At 39.6% G+C, this 14,615-nt stretch overlaps 3 protein-coding genes across 3 annotated transcripts in view; 1 reads left to right on the top strand and 2 right to left on the bottom strand.

Moving 5' to 3' along the window:
• The window catches only part of LOC106096217 (mucin-5AC), a 165,078-nt gene that overhangs the window by 90,791 nt on the left and 59,672 nt on the right, over window positions 1-14,615 (bottom strand). The window lies entirely within an intron of this gene.
• Window positions 1,278-3,380, bottom strand: LOC106096226 (neprilysin-4-like). Its single transcript, XM_013263871.2, has 2 exons — window positions 2,611-3,380; window positions 1,278-2,511 (listed from the first exon to the last, which is right to left on the bottom strand). The coding sequence occupies exons 1-2, from the start codon at window positions 3,359-3,361 to the stop codon at window positions 1,313-1,315; spliced, it is 1,950 nt and encodes a 649-aa protein (XP_013119325.1). The 5' UTR covers window positions 3,362-3,380; the 3' UTR covers window positions 1,278-1,312.
• Window positions 6,034-8,299, top strand: LOC106096223 (membrane metallo-endopeptidase-like 1). The gene has a single exon (XM_013263867.2). It carries the CDS (start codon window positions 6,058-6,060, stop codon window positions 8,125-8,127), a length of 2,070 nt encoding a protein of 689 aa, XP_013119321.2. The 5' UTR covers window positions 6,034-6,057; the 3' UTR covers window positions 8,128-8,299.

The following is a 14,615-nucleotide window of genomic DNA, read 5'->3' as shown; positions in this document are numbered from 1 at the left end:
CGTATTTGGATTTGGATTTGGTTTTGGTTTTGGTTTTGGTTTTGGTTTTGGTTTTGGATTTGGATTTGGATTTGGATTTGGATTTGGATTTGGATTTGGATTTGGATATTGATTTGGATTATGATTTGGTTTTGGATTTGGTTATGGATTTGGTTTTGGATTTGGTTTTGGATTTGGTTTTGGATTTGGTTTTGGATTTGGTTTTGGATTTTGATTTGGATTTGTATTTGGATTTGGTTTTTGGTTTTGGATTTGGATTCGTATTTGGACTTGGATTTGGTTTTTGGTTTTGGATTTGGATTTGTATTTGGATTTGGATTATGATTTGGTTTTGGATTTGGTTTTGGTTTTGGATTTGGTTTTGGATTTGGTTTTGGATTTGGTTTTGGATTTGGTTTTGGATTTGGTTTTGGTTTTGGATTTGGATTTGGATTTGGATTTGTATTTGGATTTGGATTTGGATTTGGATTTGGTTTTGGTTTTGGATTTGGTTTTGGATTTGGTTTTGGATTTGGATTTGGTTTTGGATTTGTATTTGGATTTGGTTTTGGATTTGGATTTGGTTTTGGATTTGAATTTGGATTTGTATTTGGATTTGTATTTGGTTTTGGATTGGGTTTTGGATTTGGTTTTGGATTTGGTTTTGGATTTGGTTTTAGATTTGGTTTTCGATTTGGTTTTGGATTTGGTTTTGTATTTGGTTTTGGTTTTGGATTTGGTTTTGGATTTGGTTTTGGATTTGGTTTTGGAATTGGATTTGGTTTTGGATTTGGTTTTGGATTTGTATTTGGATTTGGATTATGATTTGGTTTTTGATTTGGTTTTGGATTTGGTTTTGGATTTGGATTTGGATTTGGTTTTGGATTTGGATTCGGATTTGGATTCGTATTTGGATTTGGTTTTGGATTTGAATTTTGATTTGAATTTTGATTTGTATTTGGATTCGGATTTTTATTTGGATTTTTATTTTGAATTGGATTAGGATTCGTATTTGGATTACGATTTGGTTTTGGGTTTGGATTTGGATTTGGACTTGGATTTGGATTCGGATTTACATGAGAAGCGTAAACGGGGTTTTAAATTTTCTGTGAACTTAGCATAAAACCCATCGGCAATGTTAATAGTCAATCCATACCATATAAGAACTCATAACATTCTTAGCACTATAACTAAAATGGCTTGTCAGTTACCCTTCAATATCGAGTGAACTGTCATAATAACCTTCAAGAGATACAAGATTAAATTTTTTAAACAAAATTTTAATGATTTTTTTTTTTTATAAAATTACAAAAAAATGTGCAAATAGTTGTTCTCAATAAACTTCACATCTCACCACAGGATGCATTGTGGTGCCCAGCTTACATTGAAAAATCTCTGAAAATTTCTCAAAATTAGACAAAGCTCCAATTACCCTATACTCAGATGGGGCATGGATATCCTGCATATGTCTGAACTTAGGATGTGTATCACTACACCATAGTTGGGAGAAACTTATAAAGAATAGCTGCCACATGTTGTAATCCAAATTGGAAAAGTCTTCTCCCGCCGCCTTTTCCTCAAACTGAAGCTTCTTCGATTTCTGCCACCATTTCTCATAAGCGACGAAGGAAAATTTTATGGCTACATTGTCGGCAATATTTTCTGCTTGAGGCATTTCCTTATCATAGCGATCGTCATCATATAAATAACGATAGTATTGGCGCTGAAAGCAGGTACGCCTACGCTCAAACTCCAGCGAACTTGAGGCATCCCACCAATTTTTCAGTTGACCATGGGCATCATATAGACGTCCCTTATCATCAAACCCGTGTATCATTTCGTGGGCCAAGAGGAAACCCAATGTGGCGTATTTTATGGCCTGTGGATATAGGGGGGACCAAAGCCAAAAAGGCTGCAGCAGAGCAACAGGCATTGTTATGGAATTCTCAAAGTGATGATATACCGGTGTAAATGACATCTCCTCAGTGGCATCTATGCTGGCTGGTTGTTTGGTCATTTTGTTGGGTCTAAGGTTTTCGATTTTTCTCAAAATCTTCTCTACGTTGGCCACATACGTGTGATTGGTTATCTGAAGTCCCCCGAAGAAGGCAGGAAAATCTTCCTCTTCGTATGAAGTAATGGAAAGGGTCATGGCTTCTAATTTGTGCAGGGCTTCTTCTCTCACTTCCGCAGACATCCAGACATATTGTGTGCCATTGAGTGACTCCCTAAAGACATCCTTGATTTCCCGCCATAATGTGAATAATTCCTCCTCATATTGCTCGCTGCGAAAAGTCTTGTACACCAGATTATTAATAAATTTGCCAAAATATTTTTTAGTTTTTTCACCACAAAACTCTGACCAATTTTGGATTGAGAAATCCAATAGATACTCCTCCAAAAGAACCCACAAAATATAGTCTTGCACCACAATGGGATCATATATGTCCATGACTTGTAGGACATTTGCCAAGTATTGCTCATCGAAAACAAAGACTTCCTGCGGCAGTTGGGTTGTATTCAAAGCCAATTCTAAAAATTTTCGAATGTCAATGAACTTTCCATATTTTTCTCTTAAATCCTCGGTGTGGTAACGAGTTAACAGCTCTTCCACACTTTTGTCATAGTTACCACTAGAGCCCTCAAGCAGGGCAATTTCAAAATCGAGAATACTCGTTGCCACTTTTTCGGCCAACATCTGTTCCACACCGAAAATTGTCGTTAGATAACCCATAAGGGTTCCCTTCATGTAGGGCTCATTTATTAGGAGATTTGAAGGTCCTATGTACAGCATGGTTTTATTGCGGTTTTTAGTATCGGCCACGACATCAAATGCGAATAGAATCGATTTGCCATAGGTCATCTGCAAATTGGCTATAAGGGACCACCAATTGAATTTAGGCGCTGGGGTGAAGGTTTCCTTTTCCACTTGCACACCAGTTGCTTTGACAAAGGAGAACTCCCCATATGCACCATACAACTTTTGCAAAGCTTTCAAATATTCCTCTTTATGAACCTTCGTTTCTAGGCATGATTTATAGAACTCACGCAATTTTTCTTCAAATTCACTACCCCTTTCTGGTTTGGTCAGCAATTGATTGATTCTACGCTGCAGACTTGTGCTTACTTCTTCAAAGTTATTTGTCCTAGGAACATTTCTAACCTCCGCTGGGTGAATTCGGGACCATTGGTTGCAGGCAAACTTGTAGAAATTGTCACAGGGTTTGATGTTCGTATTCAGCCATGCCTTCATATCGGCAGCTTTACTTCTTCGAACGATTTCTCTTTCCAAGGATTTGCTGGGATCTATAGCTTTAAGAGCCTTGCCGGCAATCAATAAAATCGAAGTAAATACAAGAGCTTTGTTATATTGGAAATGCATTGGCCACACACGTCTCTGTTGAAATAATTTTGAACACTGAGAGCATAAACTCTGGTTTCATCGCGATAAGCCATTATAAAGTTGTTTACTTTTCTATAAAATTATACGTCAGAGTTTAAATTTAGTTGCGGTTTGATGTTGTACCATAATCACTACGAACATTTGTGGTTATTCCTTATGCATAAAAAACTGGAGAAAAAATAATAAAAAAATACAAGAAAACAAAATAAAATAAAATAAAATAAAATAAAATAAAATAAAATAAAATAAAATAAAATAAAATAAAATAAAATAAATGAAAATAAAATAAAATAAAATAAAACAAAATAAAATAAAATAAAATAAAATAAAATAAAATAAAATAAAATAAAATAAAATAAAATAAAATAAAATAAAATTAAATTAAATTAAATTAAATTAAATAAAATTAAATAAAATAAACAACAAAAAATAAAATAAAAAAATAAAAAAAAAATAAAATTTTGCAAAAAAAAATAAATAAAACAAAATAAAAACCCCGGCCGGGATTCGAACCTGGGAACGCCGTAGTCTAGCGTTCGAAGCCATCAATACAACTTCCAACAGATACACAAAATCATGTGTAGTACAGAAGAAGTGTAATTTGCCACCGAAAGAATGTCTGTCACTACACAAAAATACATCCATTGGGTAAAAGTACAGCTAATAGACAGACTTGTCGAGCGTGGTTAATGTGGTGATTGTATCATAAATGCGTTTTCGCTATTAATACGATTCAAACACAACATACCAACGCACGGCCTTTGAAGCCATCACACCTAAAATGGTTGAAAAAGTCTCCTAACCTAAGACGAAACGCGTCCCATAGTGGTTGGTGTGTGTTGCTATCTTTGGCTTTCCTTTTCCCTTTTGCATCTCCGATCATTTAGCTTGTCTCGAAAGAGAAACAAAGAAAAAATAAAAAAAAAAAAAATAAAATAAAGTAACGGCCTCGATTTCTTCGCAGATGAGTAGGGTCCTAGAAATATCCCTGCGTGGGTTTCGGCGCTCAGGGTGATAAAGAGGATCGGAGCATATCGCCTCGGTTGCTGGTCCTTCGGGGGTGAAAAATACCTCAATTTCTTCGCAGATGAGTGGGGTTGTAGATATATCCCTGTGTGGGTTTCGCCCCACAGGCTGATTAAGAGGGTCGGAGCATATCGCCTCTGTTGCTGGTCCTTCGGGGCTGAAAAATACCGATTTGTGGAAAAGTTTTATAAGGCTGAATACCTCACAAATGACTCCAGCATAAGTGAGGGAATAACTACCGTTGAAAAACTTTCTCATCAAAATTCGAACCCATTAGTAGGCGCTTAAGTTATCGAAATCGTAGTCAACAACAAATTGTTAGAGTTTTTACCCATGAAACCATGGGTCCAAAATCCAAATGCATCCGTCCGTCCGTCTGTCGAAATCACGATAGCGGTCGAACGCGTAAAGCTAGCCGCTTAAAGTTTTGCACAGATACTTAATATCGATGTAGGTCGTTGGGGATTGCAAATGGGCCATATCGGTTCAGATTTGGATATAGCTCGCATATAAACCGATCTTCCGTTTTGACCTCTTAAGCCCCTGGAAGCCACAATTTTTGTCCGATTTGGCTGAAATTTTGCACAAAGAGTTCTGTTGTGACTTTCAATAACTGTGCCAAGTACGGTCCACATCGGTCAAGGACCAGATATAGCTCCCATATAACCCAATCTCCCGATTTGACTTCTTGAGACCCTGGAAGCTGCAATTTTCAACCGATTTGGCTGAAAATTTGCACATAGTGTTCTGTTATGACTTATAACAACTGTGCTAAGTACGGTCTAAATCGGTCCGTAGCCTGATATAGCTCCCATATAAACCGATCTTCCGATATGACTTCTTGAACCCCTGGAAGCTGCAATTTTCGGCCGATTTGGCTGAAATTTTGCACATAGTGTTCTGTTACGACTTCCAACAACTGTGCGTAGTATGGTCTAAATCGGTCAAGCACCTGATATAGCTCCCATATAACCCGATCTCCCGATTTGAATTCTTGAGCCCAAGGAAGCTGCAATTTTCGACCGATTTGGCTGACATTTTGCACATAGTGTTCTGTTATGACTTCCAACAACTGTGCGTAGTATGGTCTAAATCGGTCAAGAACCTGATATAGCTCCTATATAAACCGATCTCCCGATATGACTTCTTGAGCCCCTGGAAGCTGCAGTTTTCGACCTATTTGGCTGAAATTTTGCACATAGTGTTCTGTTATGACTTACAACAACTGTGCTAAGTACGGTCTCAATCGTTCAAGAACCCGATATAGCTCCCATATAAACCGATCTCCCGGTTTGACTTCGTGAGCCCCTGGAAGCTGCAATTTTTGTCCGATTTCCCATATCAACCGGTCTCTCGATTACCCTTATTCTGTTCCTAGAAGCTTTAATTGTTGCTGGCTTGACAGAAGTTTGGTATAAATTTTTAGCGGAATCCCGGCCGAACTAAGCATGCTTTTACTTATCATAAACTTCCACTTCCATCCTCGTATATGATATATCAGCCATATAATCGCTTGTGACTCAAACAAGTTGTGCTGATTATGGTTGGTATTGACGATGCCATGACGTTGGCAAAGCGTCTGTCTTGATTTTCTTTATGAATGTTCAGTATTTGAAATAGCTTCAATACCTAAGGTTCAGATAAAAGAAATGAAGTGGCTGACTTATAGAACGGATCTCTTGTTGAAAACGCTGCTATTGCTGTGCCTTAAAGGCCTTGAGGCACAGAACAAATTCGATCTTCGTAATCCAATAGTGAAGGCCATAGTACTCAATAGCAAGGCAGCCAGTATAAAGGCATGGATGGATGCTAAAATTAATCCCTGCGATAATTTTTTCGAATACTCTTGCAATAATTGGTTGAGAATAAATTCTGCGGCGACCCTTGAACTCTATAACACCAACAATTTCGAGGAGATGAGCAATGCCCTATTGTTTAAAATCAAAAATCTTTTGAATCAGAAGGAAAGTGAGCAAGATCACCAGAATGAGCATATGCATAAGGTGCGTGCATTCTATAGATCTTGTCTCAGCACTAAGGACAACAGGGAGGCTTATGTTAAAGCCTTAAAATTGATGTACAGACAATACGGAGAGTTCTCCTTTGTGGAGAGATCTCGAAAGTGGCATCTGCTGCGCAATAAATTCGATTGGTGGTCTGTTATGGCACGCCTCAATTTGAATTATGGCAAGTCGGTCATATTATCCTTGGACATACAAAATGATGTTAAAAATAGCAATCGCACCATGCTGTACTTAGGACCGCCTGCGCTGCTTGTGGGTGAGCCCTTTGTAGTGAAGAGAATCGCCCAACAGATGACAGCCATATTCGAGTTGCCTGCCGCAGAGGCCCTTGAGGATACCTTGCGTATTCTTAACTTTGAGGCGGAGTTAAGTGAGGGCGGTTCCAGCAACCTTTCCGTCGAAACTCTGGAGGAACTATTGAGCCGCTACCCAATGCCGGAGGTAGCCAAAAAATATGCCAACTATTTTGATATGGAAAAATTTTTAAAACTGGCCTTAAATACCAGCCGATTGCCTGAGGAAATTTATCTTTATGATGAAGCCTATTTGAAGAACTTGGCAAAGGTTTTGAAAAATGCAGCGCCTCATACCATAGAGGATTACATACTGTGGGTTTTGCTCGATGACTATCTGGTGGATTTCAACACCCAGAACTGGCAGGAGTTTTGTGGGGAAAAAACCAAAACCTACTTTGGAAAATTTCTAAACCATGAAGTCTATAAGTCTTTTCGAAATCCCGAATATGAGCAAGATTTAAAAGAGTTGTGGCAAGAGATCAAACAGGCCTTTATGAGAGCCCTAAATGACACCAACTACGATGACTGGATGTCACCGCAGGTGAAACAGGCCGCCCTTAAGAAATTGAGGAAAATCAGGCTAGTGCTTAACACATATGACGAGGAAAATTTTGATTTATTTTTTAAAGATCTACACATTGATCCGCAAAACTATGTGGCCAACATTGAGAGGATTCTATTGAAGCTGGAATCGCTGAGAACGGATAAAATGGCTAAGCAAACAGCCAGCCTAGATGCCACGCAAGAGATGTCCTTCACCCCCATATATGAACACTTTGAGAATACCATTAATATACCAGTGGCCCTATTGCAGCCCTTTCGCCTTTGGTCACCCGTCTATCCCAAGGCCACGAAATATGCCACCATAGGTTTTCTGCTGGCCCACGAAATGATACATGGCTTCGATGATATGGGCCGCCATTATGATGGCCAAGGTCAGCTCAGCGATTGGTGGGACAAGGACAGTTCGAGGGAATTTGAGCGAAGGCGTCAGTGTTTCCAGCAACAATATAATCGCTATATATATGGATCAGATGTGGAGGATATGGAGGCATCCCAAGCGGAAAATATTGCCGACAATGGAGCCATACAATTGGCATTTGCTGCCTATTACCATTGGCGGACCACTGAAAATGCTTCAATGCCTCAGAATGGTGATGCTAAAAACACAGAGGTTTTCTCTAAATTGCCCTACAATGAGTGGCAATTGTTCTTCATCAGCTTTGCCCAACTATGGTGCAGCGATGTTCATCCAAAATTCAAGGATCTCCAAGGAACCCATGCTCCAAGTAAATATCGAGTAATAGGCTCGTTATCAAACTTTGAGGGATTTTCGCAAGTATTTCAATGTCCCAGTGGCAGCGAAATGAATCCTTCAACGAAATGTGTTATTTATTAATCAAAATGGTTAAAAGATAGCTTGCCAAAGAAAAGAGAACCCTCATCAACTTTGCTAGCTAGCCAATGTACAGAAGAAAATTTAAAATTAGAATATTGATAATGTATTTATAATTAATTTTTTACATGCCTATTATTACGGTTTGTGGTTAAATGCATTGACCACAGATGCCTTTTGTACGTAGGTAACTATAAGTCTGGAGAGTCTGTTCCGATACAAAGTATATTTAGTTATAGTGCAAAATAGCTTAAACAACATATTTCAAAAAATACAAAAAAATAAATAGATTTAAAAAGGATAATTTAGGCCGTGCCGCCCCGGGAGATGAGTTGGTAGCGTGCTTGGATTATCAGTGCAAGAGTCGTGGGTTCGATTCCCACCAGAAGCCTTGGTCTGTCGCTATTGTGGTATCAAAATGGACTTAACATTGTCTTAGTGAGTCTGTACAGGACTGCCACTCTTACCTAAACTAACCTAGGCTGTGCCGAACTTTGGATACCCATCACCATGGATTTATTAATCATCCTATCAAAACTCCATTACCATATCTATAGTTATATCTAAATGGGGGCTGGTGTGGATCATATTTGATTCAGGTACCGAATACCCTTATGCAAGTCACAATTTTAGCAAAATCGGGCAATAAATCAGCTTTTTATGAGACTAGGACCCCAAATTGGAAAATAGGTCCATATGACAGCTATGTCGGATGTCGGGAGGCTTAAAACAACTCACTAGATCAAATTTCAGCCAAATCGGGTAATAATAAAGCTTTTACGGGTTTCAGACCCTTTATCAGCAGATCGGTCTATATGGCAGCTATATCCAAATATAGTTCGATCTGAACCATATTTGGGTCAGATATTGGGAGGCTTTAAACAACTCAAAGTTTTAAATTGCAGCAAAATCGGGTAATAATTGCGGCTTTTATGGGCTTAATACCCTAAATCGGGAGATCGGTATATATGACAGCTATGTCTAAATATAGTCCGATCTGAATCATAATTGGGTGAGATGTCGGGAAACCTTAAACTACTCACTGTTTCCAAATTTAGCGAAATCGTATAAAAAATAAAGCATTTATGGACATTAGACCCTTTATCGGCAGATCGGTCTATATAGCAGCTATATCCAAATATGGTCCGATTTGGCCCGTTGAAGAACTTAACCAGCGTGCATCAAAAAGACGTATCTGTGCCGAATTTCAGCTAAATATCTCAAGTTTTGAAGGCTGTAGAGTGATAACAGCAGACAGAGGGACAGACACACGCACATCGTTAAATCGTCTTAGAATTTTACGATGATCCGAAATATTTATGTACAATACTTTGCAGGGTTGGAAATTGGTATTTCGATGTGTTGCAAACGGAATGACTAAATGAATATACTCCCTATCCTTCGGGGGTGGGTATAAAAATGAATAATTTATATCTGGATATCTGATTCGTATTATACACAAAAATACCTTTTACTTAAGCCCCATATTACCATGGTCAGTAAATAAGTCCTGTTTGGGGGGTGTTTTTTTGGGGAAGCAGTGGACCCCCAGAAACTTTGTCCCACATTTGCATATCATATTCGTATTCTACTCGCAAATACCTTTCGTTTGAGTCCCATATTGGAGTGGTCGGTAAATATGTCCGATTTAGGGGTGTTTTGAGGCTTGAGGTGGTTCCCCTAAAACTTGGTCCGACACTTGGATATCAGATACGTTTTCTTATTCTAAATACCTTTCATTTGAGTCCCATATTGTCGTGATTGGTCTAAATATATGTTTGGTAGGTTTTAGGGTGGGGTGGCCCCCCTAGGTACCCTATCCGAAATTTGGATACCAATTTTTTATTTTTAGGGTACTATATGAGAGCACACAAAATTTCGCTTAAATCGCACCACCCATTTCTGAGATCTGGGATATCTGAAAATTAGGGTAAGGGGGAGGGTCCGCCTCCCCTTCAGATATCAAAAAAGCAGTGTCTTATTTTCACCAAGGAATCAATATGAAATATCTATGACAATTTCAAGAAAATCGGTTCAGCCGTTTCTGGGTCCATAAGGAACGCACAAACAAACAAACAAACTGACAAACAAACACAAATTGATTTTTGTATATAAGATTCGTCTAATACCCCATAAAATATTTATATTCTTGATCATCATGACATTTTAAGCCGATCTAGCCATGTCCGTCGGTCTGTCCGTCCGCCCGTCTCTCTGTCGAAAGCACGAAGGAGTAAAGTTAGCCGCTTGACATTTTGCACAAATACTTCTAACAAGTGTAAATCGGTTGGGATTGTAAATGGGCCATATGGGTCCATGTTTTGATATAACTGTCATGTAAACCGGTCTTGGATCTTGACTTCTTGAGCCACTAGAAGGTGCAGTTCTTATACGCTTTGGCTGAAATTTTGCACGTAGTGTTTTGGTATCACTCCCAACAACTGTGCTAATTATGGTTGAAATCGGCCCATAACTTGATATAGCTGTCATGTAAACCGATCTGGGGTCTTGACTTCTTGAGCCACTAGAGGGCGCCATTCTCATCCGATTTGGCTGAAATTTTGCACTAGGTGTTTTGTTATGGTTTCCAACAACTGTGCTAAGTATGGTTGAAATCGGTCAATAACCTGATATAGCTGTCATGTAAACCAATCTGGGGTCTTCACTTCTTGAACCACTAGAGGGCGCAGTTCTTATACGCTTTGGCGGAAATTTTGCACATTTCGTTTTGGTATGACTATCAACAACTGTGTTAAGTATGGCCTAAATCAGTCCATATATTGATATAGCTCCCATATAAACCGATCTACCGTTTAGACTTCTTGAGCCTCTAGTGGGCGCGATTGTTATCTAATTTGGCTGAAAATTTCCACATGTCGTTCTATAACCTGATAAAGCCGCCATATAAATCGATCACCAAGACGGCGCAGTTCTTATTGAATTTGGCTGAAATTTTGCAAATGTCGTTTTGGTATGAATTTCAACAACTGTGTCAAGTATGGCCTATGGCCGGTTCATAACCTGGCATAGCAGCTATATAAATCGATCTTCCAATTTGAAGGCCCAATTATTACTCGATTTGGTTGAAATTTTGGTCTTTTCAAAAAAGTCAATCGAGACGAGCTCAATGATTGGATATTTGCAAATGGAAAAGGAAATACAGAGATAGCAACACTCAATAATCACTATGGGACGCGTTTCGTTTTTGGTTAGACGTTTTTTTCAACGATATTAGGTGTGAAGGGCCGTGCGTTGGTATGTTGTATTTGAATCGTATTAATTGCGAAAACGCCTCTATGATACAATTACCACCATACATACCATTATCGACAGGGTTCTATTAGTTGTACTTTTTCCCAATGCATGTGTTTTTGTGTAATGACAGACGTTTTTCTGCGACAATTACACTACTTCCGTGGTATACATGATTCTGTGCATCTGTTGGAAGTTGTGTTGATAGCTTCGTGCGCTAGACAACGGCACTCGCTGTTGCTCCGTGTGTCCAGGTTCTAATCCCACCGGACTCTACCGAACCCTTTAATTTTCAAGTTTTTGCCTGTTAGGGCGAATATCGTTCAATTTTAACAATTTTTGTTTGTTTCTCTTTCGAGACGAGCTCTTTGCAAATGGAAAAGGAAAGCTAGAGATAGCAAAACACACCAACCACTATGGGACGCGTTTTGTCTTTGGTTAGAAGACCTTTTTAACCATATTAGGTGTGATGGAGGCCACCGTAGCGCAGAGGTTAGCATGTCAGTCAATTACGCTGAACGCCTGGGTTCGAATCCTGGTGAGACCATCAGAAACAATTTTCAGCAGTGGTTTTCCCCTCCTAATGCTGGCAACATTTGTGAGGTACTATGCCATGTAAAACTTCTCTCCAAAGAGGTATCGCACTGTGGCCCACTGTTCGGACTTGGCTTTAAAAAAGAGGCCCCTTATCATTGAGCTTAAACTTGAATCGGATTGCACTCATTGATGTGTGAGAAGTTTGCCCCTGTTCCTTAGTGGAATGTTCTTGGGCAAAATTTGCATTTGCAGGTGTGATGGCTTCAATTCACAAAAATTTATTTAAATTTAAATTTGCTTTTTTTTCAATTTAAAAAGTGTTTTCAAGGAATCAAAAACTCAATTAAAAAAACTTGAAAAAAATGCGTGCCAAGTTTGGCCGGGCCGAATCTTGGGTAGCCACCACCATCGGTCTCGCTAAAAATGTAACCTTATTAAATGAGCTTGTATTTGAATTATATTGAGGGGGGGCCTATATAGACCGATTCGGGTAAAACTTGGCACTGATGTTGAAAGTCATAACATAGGTTTTTGGGCCATATTTCAGCTAAATCAGATGCAAATTTAGGCTTCTAAGGTCTAAAGAAATCAAATCCAGGGATCTGTTTATATGGGGGCTATGTCTGTTTTAGACCGATTTGGACTATACATGGCATGGATATTGGAAGTCGTAACTCAAGTCTGTGATCGAAATTTCAGCCAAACCTGATGAAAATTGGGGCTTATACAGGCTCAAGAAGTCAAATCGCCGAATCAGTTTATATGGGGGCCATATCTGCGTATAGACCGATTAGGATCAGACTTGGCATGGATGTTAAAAGTCGTAACTAAAGTCTTTGTTTCAAATTTTAGCCATATTGGATATAAATTGAGGCTTCTAGGGGTTATAAAAGTCAAATGGAGATTATATGGAGACTATATCCAAATCGGAACCCAACGACCTACATCAATATTAAATATCTATGCAAAATTTCAAGTAGCTAGCTCTACGCGTTCGACCGTTATCGTCATTTCGACAGAGAGATGGTTCAGATTTGGATACAGCTCCCATATAAACCGCTCTCCCGATTTGACTTCTTGAGCCCTTGGAAGCCGCAATTTTTTTTTCATATAACCAACACGCAGGGGCTGTCCCCTATATATGCAGTGCATTGCGTTGGCAATTAGGAAGGTTAAGGGTTGGAGGGGGAAAAGAGGGTGTAGTGTTAATTGATATTCGTCTTCAATTTCTGAACGTAAATGTCGGTGGGAAAGACATTAGCCCGAAAGACATTAACTCGATTTCACATACGAATGCTTCGGGCGAAAAATGAATTTTCTCGGTAACGTATGGTTCGGTCGACTGGCCAATCAATTACAAACGGGTGTGAGTTCCTGGCAAGTCTTGTATTCTTGGTGAACATCCTAACGTCTCGTATAAGAGGCGAATATCCCTGGACCTAACGCCATGAAACTAACGACAGAGCAATACAACGCTACCCACATTCCGACGATGTTCAAGGGAAGCAATAGAGTTGGATACTCCACTGTTCCCAATTAACACCATCGCTCTCCGTTGAACCCGGTCAAGTAGCTTCAAGGATGATTTTGGAGCTCCAGCCCATATATGTGAGTTATATTCCATCCTCGGCCTGAAGTAGGTAGTATAGATATTGAGAAGACCAGAAGAGGTGAAATATTTCTTGCACCGCTTAAGAAAGCCCAAACACTTGAATGCTTCTTTCGACACTTCGAATAATTGTTTTAACCAACGGACATCGGACATTGTATCTTTATGCCCAGAACATCAAGAGCATCTGACTGCTCAATATCTATGCCGTCGATAGATATCGACGATTGAAGTGGGTCAGTGAATCGCTTGTGAGACAAGAAACAGCACTTCTCGAAAGAGGTGTCTGTGCGTTAAAGTCTACTCTGTTCATTCTACCCCACACAGAAATGGCCAACAAATCCTGGGAGAGCGTCTCATCCATAATGAGCCTCCTGTCCACAAATTTCTTGAGAACTGGGCCTATGGTCGAATGAATATGAATGACACAGACTATTGTCATGGGCAAATGAGTAGACTGCATTCCAAGTCTGACCCAATAGATCGTCAATGAAAATAGGAAAAAGGGAAGGGGAAAAGACAGAGCCTTGTGGCACCCCTGCGTCAATGTATACTCATCTGATAAGAACCCTTCAACAACAAATCGTATAGTGCGATCTCTGGGAAAGCTCGATATAAATCGAACGAAGTTTTAACCGACATCAAAAGCGACAAGCTTTGATAAAAGTGCACCGTGCCAGACCCTATCAAATGCCTTGGAGATGTCCAGAGCCACGAACTTACTCTCACCAAACTGGTGGACGTTCCGACAAAAATGCCATTAGGTTTCCCGTAGAGCTATTTCTGCAGAACCCATACTGTCTGTCGCTAAGAAGGTCATTGGACTCTAAGTATCTGACAAGATGATGGTTAACCATGTCCATAACCTTGGAGAGCGCGGAGCATATCGCAATTGGCCGGTAATTGGCAGGCTTGTTCGCCCCACATTTTTTGGGGATGGGCTGAACGTTGGCAACCTTCCAACGCGCTGGGAAAACTCCTGAACGGTAAGCAAGGTTGAAAAGGTTGCGTAGTGGACGAGCAAGCGTCTAAGAACACTCACAGAGGACAAGTGTTGATATACCGTCCGGGCTCGGAGATTTATTAACGTCGA

The sequence above is a fragment of the Stomoxys calcitrans genome, chromosome 2, assembly GCF_963082655.1.
Source record: "Stomoxys calcitrans chromosome 2, idStoCalc2.1, whole genome shotgun sequence".
NCBI classification, from domain to species: Eukaryota; Metazoa; Arthropoda; class Insecta; order Diptera; family Muscidae; genus Stomoxys; species Stomoxys calcitrans.
This window is presented reverse-complemented; position numbering and strand designations above follow the sequence as displayed.